This window comes from Gopherus flavomarginatus, chromosome 25 (genome assembly GCF_025201925.1).
Source record: "Gopherus flavomarginatus isolate rGopFla2 chromosome 25, rGopFla2.mat.asm, whole genome shotgun sequence".
NCBI classification, from domain to species: Eukaryota; Metazoa; Chordata; order Testudines; family Testudinidae; genus Gopherus; species Gopherus flavomarginatus.
In genome coordinates, this window is record NC_066641.1 from 2,675,167 (window position 1) to 2,691,542 (window position 16,376).

A 16,376-nucleotide genomic window follows, 5' to 3' on the forward strand; every position below is an offset into this window, starting at 1 on the left:
AATAGCAGAGGAGATGTTACATTGCTTGAGCCCTTCCCACTGTTCCTGAAGAGCTGGTGACTGTGGCTCTACAGTGCTTCCTGGGGATAGCCAGGGTTGTGAGATACCTCGCTACCGCCCACCAACAATGTGAAGAAGTCTTGTTTGTTCCTGGCATGGGTCAGTTCGCCGACACCAGCAGCCCCTGGCAATGCAAGCTCGGCCTTTCAGGCCTCCACAGGCCCCACTCGCTCTTTAGAAGTTAGTGATAGGCACGCATCAGCCCCCAAATCCTCAGTGTGTTTTCCTGGAGAAGTCCTGGACAAATCCCTGTTCCCAAAAGACCTGCATAGCACAGCTTACTGGTGACACAGCACTCGGCTGGGTGAACTAGAGTGCCTGATGTTAAATGAGGATATGAATGTAAGAGGCAGTGTGGAAAGTTGGTGGAATGAGAATGATCAATGGCCCAAGGTAATACCTGGGTACAAAGAATTCAGGAATGACAGAGTAGGTCATACTGGTGTGGGAGTGGTGCTATATCTGACAGAAGACATAGTCAAAGTAAACATTTTAAATAAATCAACCTGTACCATAGAATCTCTATGGATAGAAATTCCATGCTTGAACAAAAAAAGTATAGCAGTAGGAATATTCTACCAGGCACCTAGTGATTGTGAAATGCTCAGGTAGATTAGAGGCTACAAACGCAGAAAACACAATTTCAGCGATTCTCTCATTGACTGAGTATATCTCCTCAGGACAGGATCTAGAGAGAACATTTCAAGACACCATAAATAACTGCTTCTTGGAGCAGCTAGTTCTGGAACCCACAAGGGGAGGTAATTCTTGATTTAGTCCTAAGTAGATCACAGGATTTGATCCAAAAGGTGACTATAGCTGAACTGCTCAGTAACAATGACCATAATGCAATTACATTTAACATGGGGGGAGTGGGGTAGGGATGGGGAGAATGCCAAAGAACTCAACCACAGTAACATTTAACTTCAAAAAGAGAAACTACACAAAAATTAAGAGGCTAATTATATGGAAATTAGAAGGAATAATTACAAGGGTGAAGTGCCTACAAACTGCATAGAGACTGTTTAAAAACAGAGACTCAAACTAAATGTATACCCTCAAATAATAATAATTTAAAAAAAAACCCACAGTAAGAGAACCAAAAAAAATCACCATGGCTAATCAAAGTAAAGGAGGTTTTACAAGCAAAAAGGCATCGTTTAAAAATTGGAAATTGAATCCTAGTGAGGAAGATAGGAGCATAACATCTGGCAAGTCGAATGTAAAGGTATAATTAGGCAGGCAAAGAACGAATTTGAAGAGCTAAAGGCACAAAAACTAAGATTAAAACAAAATTAAATATACTGGAAGCCTGCCACTGTACGATCCAACTGCTACAGAAAGCCCTCAAGGAAGACAAGGCCATTGTGGAGAAGCTAAATGAATTCTTTGCATCAGTTTTTGCTGTAGAGGATGTGAGGGAGGCCCAAGCCATTCATTTTAGGTGACTAATCTGAAGAACTGTCCCAAAATGAGGTGTCAATAGAAAGAGGTTTTGGAACAAATTGAATTGATAAGTGACCAGGACTCAGAGAGCATCAGATATTCATCTAAGAGTTCTGAAGGAACTTAAATATGAAATTGCAGAATGACTAAGTGATATGTAACTTATCACTTAAATCAGCCTCTGTACCAGATGACTGGAAGGTAGCTAATGTAACGCTGATTTTTAAAAATGTCTCCAATGGTGATCCTGGTAACTACAGGCTGACTTCAGTACCAGGAAATTGGTTGAAACTATAGTAAAGAACAAAATGATATGTAGATGAACACTTGGGCAAAAGTCAACGCAGCTTGTGTAAAGGGAAACAATACCTCACCAATCTACTTGAATTGTTTGAGTGTCATCAAGCATGCGGACCAGGGTGATCCACTGGATAAAGTGTATGTGAGCTTTCAGAAAGCCTTTGACAAGGTCCTGCACCAAAGGCTCTGAGGCAAATTAAGCAGTGCTGGGATAAGAGGGAAGGTCCTCTTGTCACGGAGTTCCCGGGCGATGCTCTGGAACTGCTCCCCAACAAGCCAGTCAGGACTTTGGGGAGCCTCCTCTCCCTTGGAGCAGACTGTCTTCAGGGCAAGAAGCTCACACGGCTTCATCTCCTGGGTCTCTCCTTGGAGCATTCAGCATCCTCTGCCTCTCCGTGCGCTTCCCACAGCAAGTCCGCCCAGGCGGGGTCCTGGGGAAGCCAAAGGGTCCTGCACCCCCACTTCACAGTCAGATGCGACTCTCAGCCAGGCAGTAAAACAGAGGTTTATTGGATGACAGGAACACGGTCTAAAACAGAGCTTGTAGATACAGAGAACTGGACCCATCAGCCGGGTCCATTCTGGGGCCTAGTGAGCCAGACACCCCCGTCTGCCCTCACTCCCCATCCCCAGCCAGCTTCAAACTGAAACCCCCTCCAGCCCCTCCTTCTCTGCTGAGTTCCTTTCTTGGGCCAGGAGGTCACCTGACCTCTTTGTTCTCCCACACCTTGAGCATCCCCTTGCAGGGGGGAAGGGCCAGGCCATTAGTTGCTAGGCGACAGAGAAACTGAGGCACCCACACAGTATTCAGGGGAAACATTAAGAACAGTCCCACTTCATCACACCTCTCATGGATCAATAATTGCTTAAAAGATAGGAGACAGGGTAAGAATAAGAGTAGGTCAGTTTTCACACTGCAGAGAGGGGAACAGTGGGGTCTGTACTGGGACAAGTGCTGTTCAACATATTCAGAAGCGATTGGAAAAGGAAGTGAACAATGACATGGCAAAGTACGCAGACAAAACAAAATTATTCAATAGTTAAGTCCAAAGCAGACTGTGAGGAGTTAAAGGGATCTCGCAAAACTGGGTGACTGGGCAACAAAATGGCAAATGAAATTCAATGTTTAAGTGCAAAGTAATGCACATTGGAAAAAAATAATCCCAACTATACATACAAAACGATGGGGTTTAAATTAGCTGTTACCATTCAAGAAAGAGATCTTAGAATCATTGTGGATAAGTCCTTGCTAAATGTTGATTGGCTGTCAAAAAAGCTAAAACAATATTAGAAACCATGAGGAAAGGGATAGATGATAAAGCAGAAAATATAATGCCACCCTATAAATCCACAGAAGTAGAAAAGCTTCAAAAACAGACTCCAACGAGAAACTGCTGAACTTGAATTAATATGCGAACTAGATGCCATCAATTTAGGCTTAAATAGGGACTGGGAATGGCTGAGCCATTACACACATTGAATCTATTTCCCCATGTTAAGTATCCTCACACCTTCTTGTCAAACTGTCTGAAAGGGGCTATCTTGATTATCACTACAAAAGTTTTTTTTCTCCTGCTGTTAATAGCTCATCTTAATTAATTAGCCTCTTAGAGTTGGCAGGGCAACTCCCACCTTTTCATGTTCACTGTATGTGTATATATATCTCCTCACTGTATGTTCCATTCTGTGCATCCGATGAAGTGGGCTGTAGCCCATGAAAGCTTATGCTCATATAAATTTGTTAGTCTCTAAGGTGCCACAAGTACTCCTGTGCTTTATGCGGATACAGACTAACACAGCTGCTACTCTGAAACCTATAAATCCATCGTACACCTCTACCTTGAATACTGTTTGCAGGTCTGGTTGCCACATCTCAAAAAAATATATTAGAATTGGAAAAGGTACAGAGAAGAGCAACAAAAATGTTTATAAGGGTATGAAACAACTTCCGTAGGAGGAGAGGTGAAAGACTGGGGCCATTAATTTTAGATGATGAATGACTAGGGGGCAGGGGAAGTATAATAGAGGTCAATAAAATCATGAATGGTATGACGAAAGTGAATAGGGAAGTGTTCTTTACCCCTTTACATAACCCAACAAGTAGGTGTCACCCAGTGAAATTAAGGCAGCAGGTTTAAAACAAGCATAAGGAAATAATTCACACAACCCACAACCTGTGGAACTTGTTCCTGTGGATGTTGTGAAGGCCAGAAATATAACAACAGTTCAAAAAAGAATTAGGATAGGGATCATGAGGGATAGGTTGGCTGTTAGCCAAGATGGTCAGGGATGCAGCCCCATGCTCCGGGTGTTCCTAAACCTCCAAATGACAGAAGCTGGAACTGGACAGGGAATGGATCACTTGAAATTGCCCTGTTCTGTTTATTCCCTCAAGCATTTGGCATTGGCCACCGTCAAAAGGCAGGATACTGGGCTTTGATGGTCCGTTGGTCTAATGCAGAATGGCCGTTCTTAGGTAAAGTTTACTTACTAATAAAGAACAGAAATTCAAATGATAGCAAGCACAGATATTGGAGACAAAGGCATACGTACAAAATAAAATCATAGCGCACATACTAGAGCCTAAGCTTAACAAATATGACATTGTTATGTCATACAGAGCAAAAGCTCCCTAAGAACCCTTCCAGTGTCCTTCAGCCAGGTTTGGCAGTTGTCTTCTATTTGCGAAACAAGCACACCGGCAGCTTACTTCCTAGGTGAAAGATGCACATTGGGTCTCTATACCTACAGTTATAGTCCCAGAAATCCATTGCCTGTACTTGGAAATAGGATAACTCATGATGCTTGTGTTTTCCTGTCTAATCTCCCCTAGAGCCTCTGCAATCCCTTCATTAGCGTTTGATTGTGAAGTACGCAATACTCAGTGTGCACATAGACTGAAAGATAAATATCTCTGGCCTGAAAGAAACTTGTTCCCCATCTGGTGACCAGCCCCAAGTCAAACACTTTAAGAACATTATGTTCAGCGTATTTACATAACTCTGTACTGATTAGCCGTACATTAACTTCACAATGGCTGTGAAAAAGGCAGGATTCAGCAGAGACATTGCATGACACCCTTTGGCAAACTAGTATGCAGATACCACCCCTAGGGGTTCCCAAACTTGGTTCGCGGCCTGTTCAGAGTAAGCCCTTGGTGGGCCGCGAGACACTTTGTTTACCTGAGCATCTGCAGGTATGGCCGCTCGCAGCTCCCCATGGCTGGGGTTCATCGTTCCCCGCCAATGGGAGCTGAGGGAAGTGGTGGCGTGGCCTGCACTGCTTCCCACAGCTCCCATTGGCCGGGAACAGCGAACTGTGGCCGTTGGGAGCTGCGAGCGGCCGTACCAGCAGATGCTCAGGTAAACAAAGCGTCTTGCAGCCCGCCAGGGACTTACCCTGGACAAGCCGTGAACCAAGTTTGGGAATTCCTGCTGTAACTCTTGTGTTACCTGTACCTCTGCCAGTTGGCACCAAGAAGTTCTTGGCCCCCAGCGACAAGCTAAGACACTTCGTTCAGGAGACCCATAATGGGATATGGAGCCCCATTCACACAGGACATGTGTTTGGCCCTAGCTCAGCTGAAGAGTAATTGGCCACCATTGCCATCTGATGGCAGTTGTGTGTGAAATGTGATTGGTCTGAGTCTAGTTCCAGTGGACAGTAATCTGTATCACAACTGACCTGCTCGTTGGCACTCTGATGAGAGTGCCAGCGATTGAATGAGCTATGGAGAGTCTGCACCATCACAGAGATGATCCCTCAAGGTGAGAGCTGAGGCACCTTGGCAGGGTAGCGTGGGGAAGCTTGTCCTGCTTTTGCCCATACTGTACCCATTCTTTGGATAAATGGCTTCAGTCTCAAGGGAGATTAATGTGGCATCTTTTCCCAGACCTATGCTCACCTTCCCCACAAAGGTTTGTATGCACCTACTAGTGCATTGATTGATGTGCTTACAAACCTTTGGGAGGGAGAAGGCATAGCTTCCCCATATGGGTGAGAGCTGCAAAGACCTCCCGTTTTGAAGCACTGTATGGTACTAACTCTTCTCTCTGTTTCTTTCCAGCCAAAATCAGCAGAGCAGCTCCTAGAGATGCTGGCAAGTGGGAACAGAAACCGCACACAGCACCCCACAGATGCGAATGCTACTTCCTCACGCTCACACGCGGTCTTCCAGGCAAGTGGCAGCAGCCACATCTATCAGGATTCTTATCTTCAGGCATCCGTGCCTAAGTTGAGCCAAATGAAGAAACAGAAAGAAAGCTCCTGCAGTCTTGGAATGCAGGGTCTCCAGTTACTACTTCTGTTCAGTATGTTAAGTAGGAGGATCATGTCTTCCTCTGAAGGATCTGGCAATAGCTACTATCAGACAGGATCCTGGGCTGGACCATTGGTTTCTTCTTGCAACTAGAGCTGACATACTGGGTCATCCAGTTACTCTCTGTCCTGCCGGGGTAGGGTTCTCCTGCAGTGCGTCCAGTGTCGTTTTAAATGTCCCAAGTTCTGGGACTCCACCTTCCCCCCATTGCCTTGGGAGATTCTTCCATTCTTTACTAGATTTCACTGACAAGATGCTTTTCTTGGCCTAAATGTTCCCTTGTTTTGTTTTATCCCTGTACACCTGTGTATTGCAATGAACAACTAGACCCTTCTTTGGTGGCCTATTTGCAGGTTTTTCTCCCCACCTTCCCTTAGACACACTTTACCTACTGGGCTCTCAATCTTTCCTTGGAAATCAGTCCCTGCAGCCTACAATCACCTGCCACTCGTCTCTGAAAACCTTCCAATTTCTCTTCATAGTGTTGTGCCCAGAATGGAAAAAATGAGTAACTCCAGGACTGTACAAAGAGACTATGATCTCTCTGACTGCAGGCTTATCTCTAACTTGCTGTCATTCGGCCCAGCTCTCACCACTCCTGTTTCCCAAGTTTTCTGTCCACACAAAGCCTGGGAGTTTGGGATGATTTTTCCTCAGACGGATTAGCTGCATTTTCAGGCTTGAATCTGCTGTTGTGCTGCACCTAGGACAAGGACTAGCCAGTTCCAGTCCAGGTTAGGGCACTTTGCCAGGAGGCAGATCTAGTCGTTAGGGCCTGGACTCCCAGCTGGCCACACTGGAAAACCGTCCTGTAACAGAGTCAGCACCCACCTCTTGCGAGCACCCGCTCTGGTTGGGTGTGTCTGCGGTCTTTAAACCAGTCTATCCCTGATATGGGGCTGTATCCCCAGGGCTTCCTCCCTGGAGATACTATCTTCCTGCGGCCCTCCTCAGGCTCAATCCCTACTCAGTGCCCACAGCCAGCCAGGAGCTCCTTCATTGCTTCTCCAGGCCCTGCTAGCAAACTGGCTTTGGCTCAGTCCTAGCAGCCAGCCAGGAGCCTCTTGCTCCCCCGGTCCCTGCCCACACTGAGCTGTCTGTGACCCTGCTGCTCTTCCAGGCAGCCAGGCATGCAGTCCTTTCTTCTCCAGCTCCAAGCAGCAACTGCCCTGTCTCTGGCGCTGTAGCTCCTTTATATAGGATTCGCTCTAGCCTGCTTGGAGGACCTCTCCACTGCTCCTTACCTGGCAGGACACTGAGGCCTCCACCAGCGAGCCTCTGGGCCTAGTCAACCCCATCACACCTCCTCCTACTGATGGCCTTTCACTTAGGCTGGCAACTAATAATGTGGGAGGAAAGGAACTGGCTCAGAGTGGCTCTGTGCAGGGAGACCGGGCTGATTGTTGGTACTGCTCCTTAAGAACATAAGAAGGGTTACACTGGGTCAAACCAACTGTCCATCTAGCCCAGTTTCTTGTCTCTGATAGTGGCCAGTGCCAGATACGTCAGAGGAGATGAATGGAACAGGGAAATTATCTAGTCATCCATCCATCCCCTGTTGTCCGGCCCCAGCTTCTGGCAGTTGGAGGCTGAGGGACACCCAGAGTATGGGGTTGCGCCTCTGACCATCGTGGCTAATAACCATTGATGGACCTGTCCTCCATGAACTTATCTAATTCTTTTTTGAACCCAGTTATGCTTTTGGCCTTCACAACATCCACAGCAATGAGTTTCACAAGTTGACTGTGCATTGTGTGAAGTAGTACTTCCTTTTGTTTGTTTTAAACCCATTGCCTGTTAATTTTATCAGGTGATCCCCTAGTGCTCATGTTATGTGAAGGAGGTAAATAACACTTTCCTTTTCACTTTCTCCACACAATTTATGATGATATAGTGTACAGATTTTGTTACCAATCTCCCTGAGGCGTCAGGTGATTAGGCTGAGGCCACAGGATTTTTAGGGGAGGAGATGATGAAACACACTAAGTGTTTAAGTTTTAAAGCTTTATTAATAAAATAACAGCAGAGAGTGAGGGGTGGAAGGAAGAAAGCATTAGTGCCCCAAGCCCTAACCCACTTTCATACTCATGTGCACTTTACCGAGGCTGGCCAAGCTGGGTGTAATGTAAGAAGAGCGGGAAGGATGGATGGGAATTCTGTTCTGGGCACAGGTTGTCCGGGATCCGCTGAGATCTCTGACTTCCTTTGGCTCTCGGGGGGGGTTTAAGTCCTGGGTTTTTTGGGGGGTGTTTTTGTCCAGGACCATCTATTTCTGGTGCTTTTTGTGCCAGTCCAAACCGGCTCGCTGTGGCTTCCTTGGCTTCCCAAAATATCCCAGCTCCAAAGACTTTGTTTTCCTCCTGTTGGCCTTTGCCATCTCATTTGCTTTCACTGTTTTTGCTGCTATTTTTGCAGTCCTGCTCAGCTTTGTTTTTCTCTTTTTACGGCTAGAGAGCTGCACATTTTTTGTTGCACCCATGACCTTGGACCGGGGCCAGAATTTTATTTTTACACAGAGCTAGCTAAAGTGTCAAGTTAACCCATTCTTTGCTCTTTTCCTTCTTCCCCCTCTGGCCTCTCGGACCTGCAAAGAAATTTTCCATTCCACACTTACTCACATCTTTGATCCTTTCCAAAATGCCCTGCAATGCTTGCAACAGCGTTAGCAACATACAATGCTGATCTGCCTTCCCCAGGGGACCCCTTGAGAGAGGAGGCCATTGGATTGTGACAATAGACCTCTGTAATGCCCCCCTTTATTTATCTATTGGGGGTAGCCATGTTAGTCTGTATCCAAAAAAACAAGAAGTCCGGTGGCACCTTAAAGACTAACAGATTTATTTGGGCATAAGCTTTTGTGGGTAAAACACCACTTCTTCAGATGCATGGAGTGAAAATTACAGATGCAGGCATTATTTATTTATCTATCTTCTAAACTGAACAGTCCTGGTCTTTTAATCTCTCCTAATATGGGAGCTGTTCCGTCCCCCTAACCATTTTTGTTGCCCTTCTCTGCACCTTTTCCAATTCTAATATCTTTTTTGAGATGAGGCAACCAGAACTGCCCACAGTATTGAAGACGTGGGCATACTATGGATTTAAATAACAGCACTATGATATTTTCTGTCGTATTATCTATCCCTCTCACAAGCTTCCTAACATTCTGTTCGCTTTTTTGGACTGCCCCTGCACGTTGAGCAGATGTTTTCAGAGAACTATCCACAATGACTTCAAGATCTGTTGCTTGAGTGGTAACAGTTAATTTAGAACCCATCATTTTGTATCTATAGTTGGGATTATTTTCATCAATGGTGCACTACTTGGTTGTTATCAACACTGAATTTTCATTTGGCATTTTGTCACCCAGTCACACAGTTTAGTGAAATATCTTTGTAACTCTTCACAATCATCTGTGGATTTACCTTGAGTAATTGTGCATCATCTTCAGATTTTGCCACATCACTGTTCACCCCTTTTTCCATATCATTTATTAATATCAAGTATCAGAGGGGTAGCAGTGTTAGTCTGGATCTGTAAAAAGCGACAAAGAGTCCTGTGGCACCTTATAGACTAACAGACGTATTGGAGCATAAGCTTTTATGAATATGTTGAACAGCACAGTTCCTAGCACAGATCCTTGGGAGCCCCCCACTATTTACCTCTCTCTATTGTGAAAACTGGCCATTTATTCCTATCCTTTGTTTCCTATCTTTTAACCAATTATTGATCCATGAGAGGACCTTCCCTCTTATCTCAGGACTGCTTAGTTTGCTTAAGAGCCTTTCGTGTGGGACTTTGTCAAAGGCTTTCTAAAAGTTCAAGTACACTTTATCCACTGGTCACTCTTGTCCACATCCTGAAGTTAGATTTAGTGGCCTTTAATTGTCAGGATTGCTGCTGGAGCCTCTTTTAAAAATCAGCATCATATTAGCTACTCTCCAGTCATCTGGTACAGAGTCTGATTTAAGTGATAGGTTACATACCAAAGTTAGCAGTTTTGCAATTTCATATTTAAGTTCCTTCAGAACTCTTGGGTGACTACCATCTGATCCTGGTGACTTTCTACTCTTTAATTTCATAATTTGTTCCAAAATCACCTCTATCGACTCCTCAATCTGGGACAATTCCTCAGATTTGTCACCTAAAAAGAATGGCTTGGGTGTAGGGAATCTCCCACACTTCCTTTGCAGTGAAGACCAATGAAATTGCTTTAGTTTCTCCACAACAGCCTGGTCTTCCTTAGCACCTTGATCATTCAGTGGCTCTACTGACTGTTTGGCAGGCTTCCTGCTTCTGATATACTTACAGAATAACAGCAATTTTTTTTCTGTGTCATTAGCTAGTTGCTCTTCAAATTCTTTCTTGGCCTGCCCTATTATACTTGACCTGGCAGAGTTTATGCTCCTTTCTGTTTTCCGCACTAGGATTTGACTTCTAATTTTTAAAGGATGCCTTTTTGCCTCTAACCACCTCTTTTACTCTGCTCTTAAGCCATAGTGGCATATTTTTGGTTCTCTTACTGGGTTTTTTTGGTTTGTTTTTTGGTTTGTTTTTGGTTTTAATTTGGGATATACATTTAATATGAACCTCTATTATTGTACTTTCAAATAGTCTCCATCCTCTTTGCAGGCATGCGAGTTGTGACTGTTCCTTTTAATTTCCATTTAACTAGCTTCCTTATTTTTGTGCAGTTCCTGTGGTGGGTTTCTTTGGCATTTTCATCCCATAAGGATGTTACATTGAATTACATTAAATTAAACCACTATTGTTGAGCGGTTCAGCTATATCCACCGCTTGGACCAGATCCTGTGCTCCACTTAGGACTAAATCAAGATTTATCTCTCCCATTGTGTGTTCCAGAACAAACTGCTCCAAGAAGCAGTTGTTTTATGTGTCTAGAAGTTTTATCTCTGCATCCCTTCCTGAAGTGACATACCCAGTTAATATCAAGATAGTTGAAATCCCCTGTTTTTACTGCATTTTTTGTCTTTGTAGCCTCTCTAGTCTCCCTGAGCATTTCACAGTCATGATCACCATCCTTGTCAGGTAGTGGGTAGGATGTTCCTACTACTATATTCTTCCTTAATACATGTAAGGCTGCTGGCCCACTGGGACAGCCACTGCTCAGAGAGAGAGAGAGCTACTGAGGTGAGGAGGGAGAGTAGTTGAGGTATGTGTGGGGATGAGAGGGAGAGAGTAGTTTGTTAGAACAGTCATACTGGGTCAGACCAGTGATCCACCTAGCCCAGTATCCTGTCTTTCAACTGGTGCCAGATGCTTCAGAGGGATTGATCAGAACAGGGCAGTTTATCAAGTGATCCATACCCTGTTGTCCAGTCCCAGCTCCTAGCAGGCAGAGGTTTAAGGACACTCAGCATGGAGTTGTGTCCCTGACCATCTTGGCTAACAAGCATTGATGGACCTGTCCTCCATGACCTTATCTAATTTTTTTTAACCTAGTTTTAGTATATAAATATCTATCAGCTCCCTTAATGGGTCAGAGCCCCACAAATCTCATTTCTTATGAGCCAACAAATGGCAATGACTCAGTCACTCACAGGGCCAGAGGTGAAACTGGCCTAGAAAGGAGAAGCTGTGTGTTTGCAACCCTGGCTGAGCTCCCCCTTGTGGGCACTCACCAGGTTGCTTTTTGGATGCAACTACTAGATCCCACATGCTCTTAGGGTGTTTGGGTCTGGACAGAGTCTAGTCACTGTCTCGAGGTCTGGGCTTCCAGGCACACTTTCGGGATGCAGATCCTCTATCTAGCACCCCTTCCTGAGATACGCGATTCTGCAATCCAACTACTGCTGGCCTCCCCAGTAGCAAATGCATGTTTCCCAAAGTTCCTCCGAAGCTATGGACTCTCTGGATTGTGATTTCACCCTTTGGAGACTACATGACAGTTAAAACAAGGGACACACAGACTCAGCAAAGGAATTTCTTAACCAATCATTCTTCACTGATAGACAAAGCACAAGATAGATACAAATCTACAGAATATAACAAACATCTGCACATCAAACCCTCCTTCCAGGATCCTCACCACTCTGAGAGCCCTTTGGGGGTTGGTCAGTCCTTCCAGCGTCCCAGGACCCTCCTCTCCTCCTGCACAGCCTTGTTATCTTGTTCTGGTCAGTCAGAGAGCCATTGGTAAGAGCAGGACTTGTCCTTTTATACAGTTCCAGTCCCATCTGTCAGCAGTGGCGTAGCCAGGTGGAGGGAACAGGGGGAGCGATAAAAGAAAAGGGCGCCACCCGCTGCAGTGCTTTTACTCACCCAGCAGCACTCCAGGTCCTTGGCGGCAGGCCCTTCACTCGCTCCGGGTGTCTTCGGAGACTCTGAAGGACCTGCCGCCGAAGACCTGCAGAGCGAGTGTAGGTCCGGCCTCCCGAGTGCCGCTGAAGACCTGGAGCCCTGCCGGGTGAGTAAAATAAAAGTGCCGCAGCAGATGACAGCTTTTTTTTTAAATCGCTTCCCTCGGTGAGTACAAAGGCGCCAAGAAATTGACAAGGCACCATTTGTGCTCAGTGAGGGAGCGGCCGCTGCCCCGCTCCTCCCCTAGCTACGCTACTGTCTGTCAGGTGCCCCCACCCCCTCAGTCAACTTCACGTCCCTTGTCCGGTGTGTCATTGCTTGGTTACATCCCATCTGCAGTTCAGACTGGGGGCACTGGTCCCCCTGATAAGCCCACCACCCAAAGGACAGCTTATTGTTCTAGGACACTTCCATTTGAATGGAAGACCATCCAGGTTAGTGACTTTTGATTGCTCTCTTGTTAACCCACCGCTAGTGGGCAAGGTCTCTGCTAATACCTTCTAGATATCCCGTCCCAATATGATGGAGGGTAAAAGGCAAAAGCGAAGGTGCAGTACAAGTTGCAATCCAGATGGAGTTTGCAGACTGATACAGACATACACATGCTAACCTGTCATATCCTGTATCCATTACAAGTTCTCCCACAACCTGAGACCAATCGGAGTTGGCCTTATAGCCTGCGAGATCCTGGAACTGAGTGTGGGGAAGACTAGGCAGCATTTTCTCTCCTCTAGACCCTCAGTAGGGGGAAGATAGTTGACCTGTAGCTTGGCAACATGGCACCTTAGATCAGTGAGTGGAGAGGAAACACATGCTCTTGCTTTCATTGCTTGTGATAATGGCTAGTCCTGCAGTGAATCCTTTGAGTGGTGACCTTATCAGACCCCAGGAGAGTTCATATTCAGTTCTCTGCTGTCCCCTTTGACAAGACATTGCCTGCTGACTGGGCTGAGCAGGTCTTGAGGCCTCGCCTTATCTTTCCTCACTATCTTTATCTTTTCTTCCTGTCCTCGCAGATCTATGTGAAGCAGCAGGACCGTGTCGTTGGCATCACTCAGGATGTGCAGGTGGCCAAGATGAGCCTGATAGACCTGGCAGGCTCAGAGCGAGCATCAACCACCAACACAAAGGGAGAGCGGCTCCGAGAGGGCGCCAACATCAACCGTTCACTGCTGGCCCTGATTAATGTCATCAATGCCCTGGCTGATGCAAAGGTAATGTCCCTGATCCACCCTTCCATGATACACCCTTCTCGGAAAACCACCGAAGAGCAGGGGGCGTTAAAAGGACACTTGACATAAGGTATTTCCTTGTCTGATAAACCTAAGGAGCTCTCTGCTGCAGGATATTGGCACATCTAGCTCAGGAAGACTTCATGGGATTAGGAACAGTCTCTGACATTAACTGTGGTAAAACAGGGCTGGACCAACTGCCTCTTCAGGCACGTGCTTCCTCGCCTGGGTTTATGGAAATGAGTCTGAGCATTAGGATATTAGCATTCTAGGATTCTTAGAGATACCTGACAGCTGAGGTGAGTCCCCTGATCTCTCCAAACAGAGCAGGAAGTCCCACATCCCGTACAGGGACAGTAAGCTCACACGCCTGCTGAAGGACTCTCTTGGGGGCAACTGCCGGACCATCATGATTGCTGCTATCAGCCCATCTGCACTCGCCTATGAGGACACCTACAACACGCTCAAGTATGCCAATCGGGCCAAGGAGATCAAGCTGTCGGTGAGTCCCGCACATCTGTGTACAGACCTCTCTCTGTACAGTGCCACTCTGTTGAGAGGCTGTTGGCAAGTGGGCGGGGGCAAAAGCTGGCTCCGTGAGCTTCATAACCTACCATAGTGCTTCTGGGTAATTAAAGGGGTCTTAGTTCAGTTAACCCACTAGTAGACATGCATTTAGATCTCTGAACTATCCAGTCCTCGTATCTGTGCCTGGTCTGGGGACAAGCACAGCTGGATTTGCTGATGGTAATGCAGCTCAGTCTGGAGGAGATGTGAGCATTGGCTAAAGCCAAGCGTCACTTCATGGACGGGCATTAGTGACCATGAAAGGGAGCTTCTCCCTTCAGAATTGTCCCTTAGTGGTGGTCACTGCATCACAGGGGTATCCCAGCTGCTCTGCTTAAACTCATAGAGGGACTGGGACTCAGCAACATGACTCACTGGCCTCTCAGTTCCCTCCACAGGGCCAGGGCTATTCTGCCTCTGTTTCTTTAACCCTCTCTCCTCCTTCCCCACCGCCTTTCCACCCTGCAGCTGAAGAGTAACGTGCTCAGCCTGGACTGCCACATCACTAAATATGCAGCTATCTGTGAACAGCTGAAAGCAGAGGTGAGATGCTTTGCAGGGGGCTGGAGAGCAGTTCTGTCTGTAGCCCTTGCCAGAGACCAGCACTGCTCTGGGACTGTAAGTACCATGAGTTCTGTGATAGGCTCGTGGTATTTACTGTGCAGCCGGAGAACTGCTTAGCCCAGTCAGTGGGCAGTGTCTTATGTTAAGGAAGAGCAGAGGACTGGAATGGACTCTTCTGGGGCTGCAATGAGAGCTCTGCTGCTGGACATATCCAGGGGCCTAAATATTCTGGGATCCTGCAGCACTTGCTCTAGGACCCAGTAATGAGTCACTCTCTGCCTTGTTTGTGAAGAGAGGTGAATGGGATGTAAGTGCTGTAGCCCTCCCTGCCTGAATCTGCAGCAGGACAGCCAGAACCAATGGCACTGAAGTGTGAACTCCCTGCTGATCCCCAAAGCTCCTAGTGTCCCCAGCCAGCTGCCAGAATCTCCACATTCCCCCTTACCTCTTCTACAAGGCAAATGGTCAATGAACCTGCAACCCACTGAAAAATATTGGGGCAAAGTAAGACTGTATGGCTTACAACTGAGCGTGCCAATCTCAGGTCAGACTGTCCGAAAACTAGTGGTGTGTTCTGTAATTAGATTTCACCAAGCTGGTAACAAATGTGTGCTCCTGGATCACTCTACCAGTCTTACTACAGAATCATAGACTATCAGGGTTGGAAGGGACCTCAGGAGGTCATCTAGTCCAACACCCTGCTCAAAGCAGGACCAATCCCCAACTAAATCATCCCAGCCAGGGCTTTGTCAAGACAGGCCTTAAAAACCTCTAAGGATGGAGATTCTACCACCTCACTAGGTAACCCATTCCAGTGCTTCACCACCCTCCTAGTGAAAAAGTTTTTCCTAATATCCAACCTAAACCTCCCTCACTGCACCCTGAGACCATTACTCCTTGTTCTGTCATCTGGTACCACTGAGAACAGTCTAGATCCATCCTCCTTGGAACCCCCTTTCAGGTAGTTGAAAGCAGCTATCAAATCCCCCCTCATTCTTCTCTTCTGCAGACTAAATAATCCCAGTTCCCTCAGCCTCTCCTCATAAGTCATGTGCTCCAGCCCCCTAATCATTTTCATTGCCCTTCACTGGACTCTTTCCAATTTTTCCACTTCCTTCTTATAGTCTGGTGCCCCAACTGGACACAGTACTCCAGATGAGGCCTCGCTAATGCCAAATAGAGGGGAATGATCACGTCTCTCGATCTGCTGGCAATGCCCCTACTTATACAGTCCAAAATGCCGTTAGCCTTCTTGGCAACAAGGGTACACTGTTGACTCATATCCAGCTTCTCGTCCACTGTAACCCCTAGGTCCTTTCCTGCAGAACTGCTGCCTGGCCACTCAGTCCCCAGCCTGTAGCAGTGCATGGGATTCTTCCGTCCTAAGTGCAGGACTCTGCACTTGCCCTTGTTGAACCTCATCAGGTTTCTTTTGGCCCAGTCCTCTAATTTATCTAGGTCCCTCTGTATCCTGTCCCTACCCTCCAGTGTATCTACCACTCCTCCCAGTTTAGTGTCATCTGCAAACTTGCTGAGGATGCAATTCACGGCATCCTCCAGATCATTAATGA

General features: G+C 46.5%; 2 protein-coding genes across 3 annotated transcripts in view; one reads left to right on the plus strand and one right to left on the minus strand.

The window, feature by feature from the left end:
* Positions 1 to 16,376, minus strand: part of ADAM11 (ADAM metallopeptidase domain 11) — a 672,244-nt gene that overhangs the window by 375,452 nt on the left and 280,416 nt on the right. The gene's annotated exons all lie outside the window — the stretch shown is intronic.
* Positions 1 to 16,376, plus strand: part of KIF18B (kinesin family member 18B) — a 32,630-nt gene that overhangs the window by 5,939 nt on the left and 10,315 nt on the right. Inside the window, exons 5-8 of the mRNA XM_050934916.1 lie at positions 5,873 to 5,983; positions 13,459 to 13,656; positions 14,000 to 14,176; positions 14,710 to 14,784. Coding sequence (XP_050790873.1) covers positions 5,873 to 5,983; positions 13,459 to 13,656; positions 14,000 to 14,176; positions 14,710 to 14,784 — 561 coding nt within the window. The remainder of the gene's footprint in view (positions 1 to 5,872; positions 5,984 to 13,458; positions 13,657 to 13,999; positions 14,177 to 14,709; positions 14,785 to 16,376) is intronic.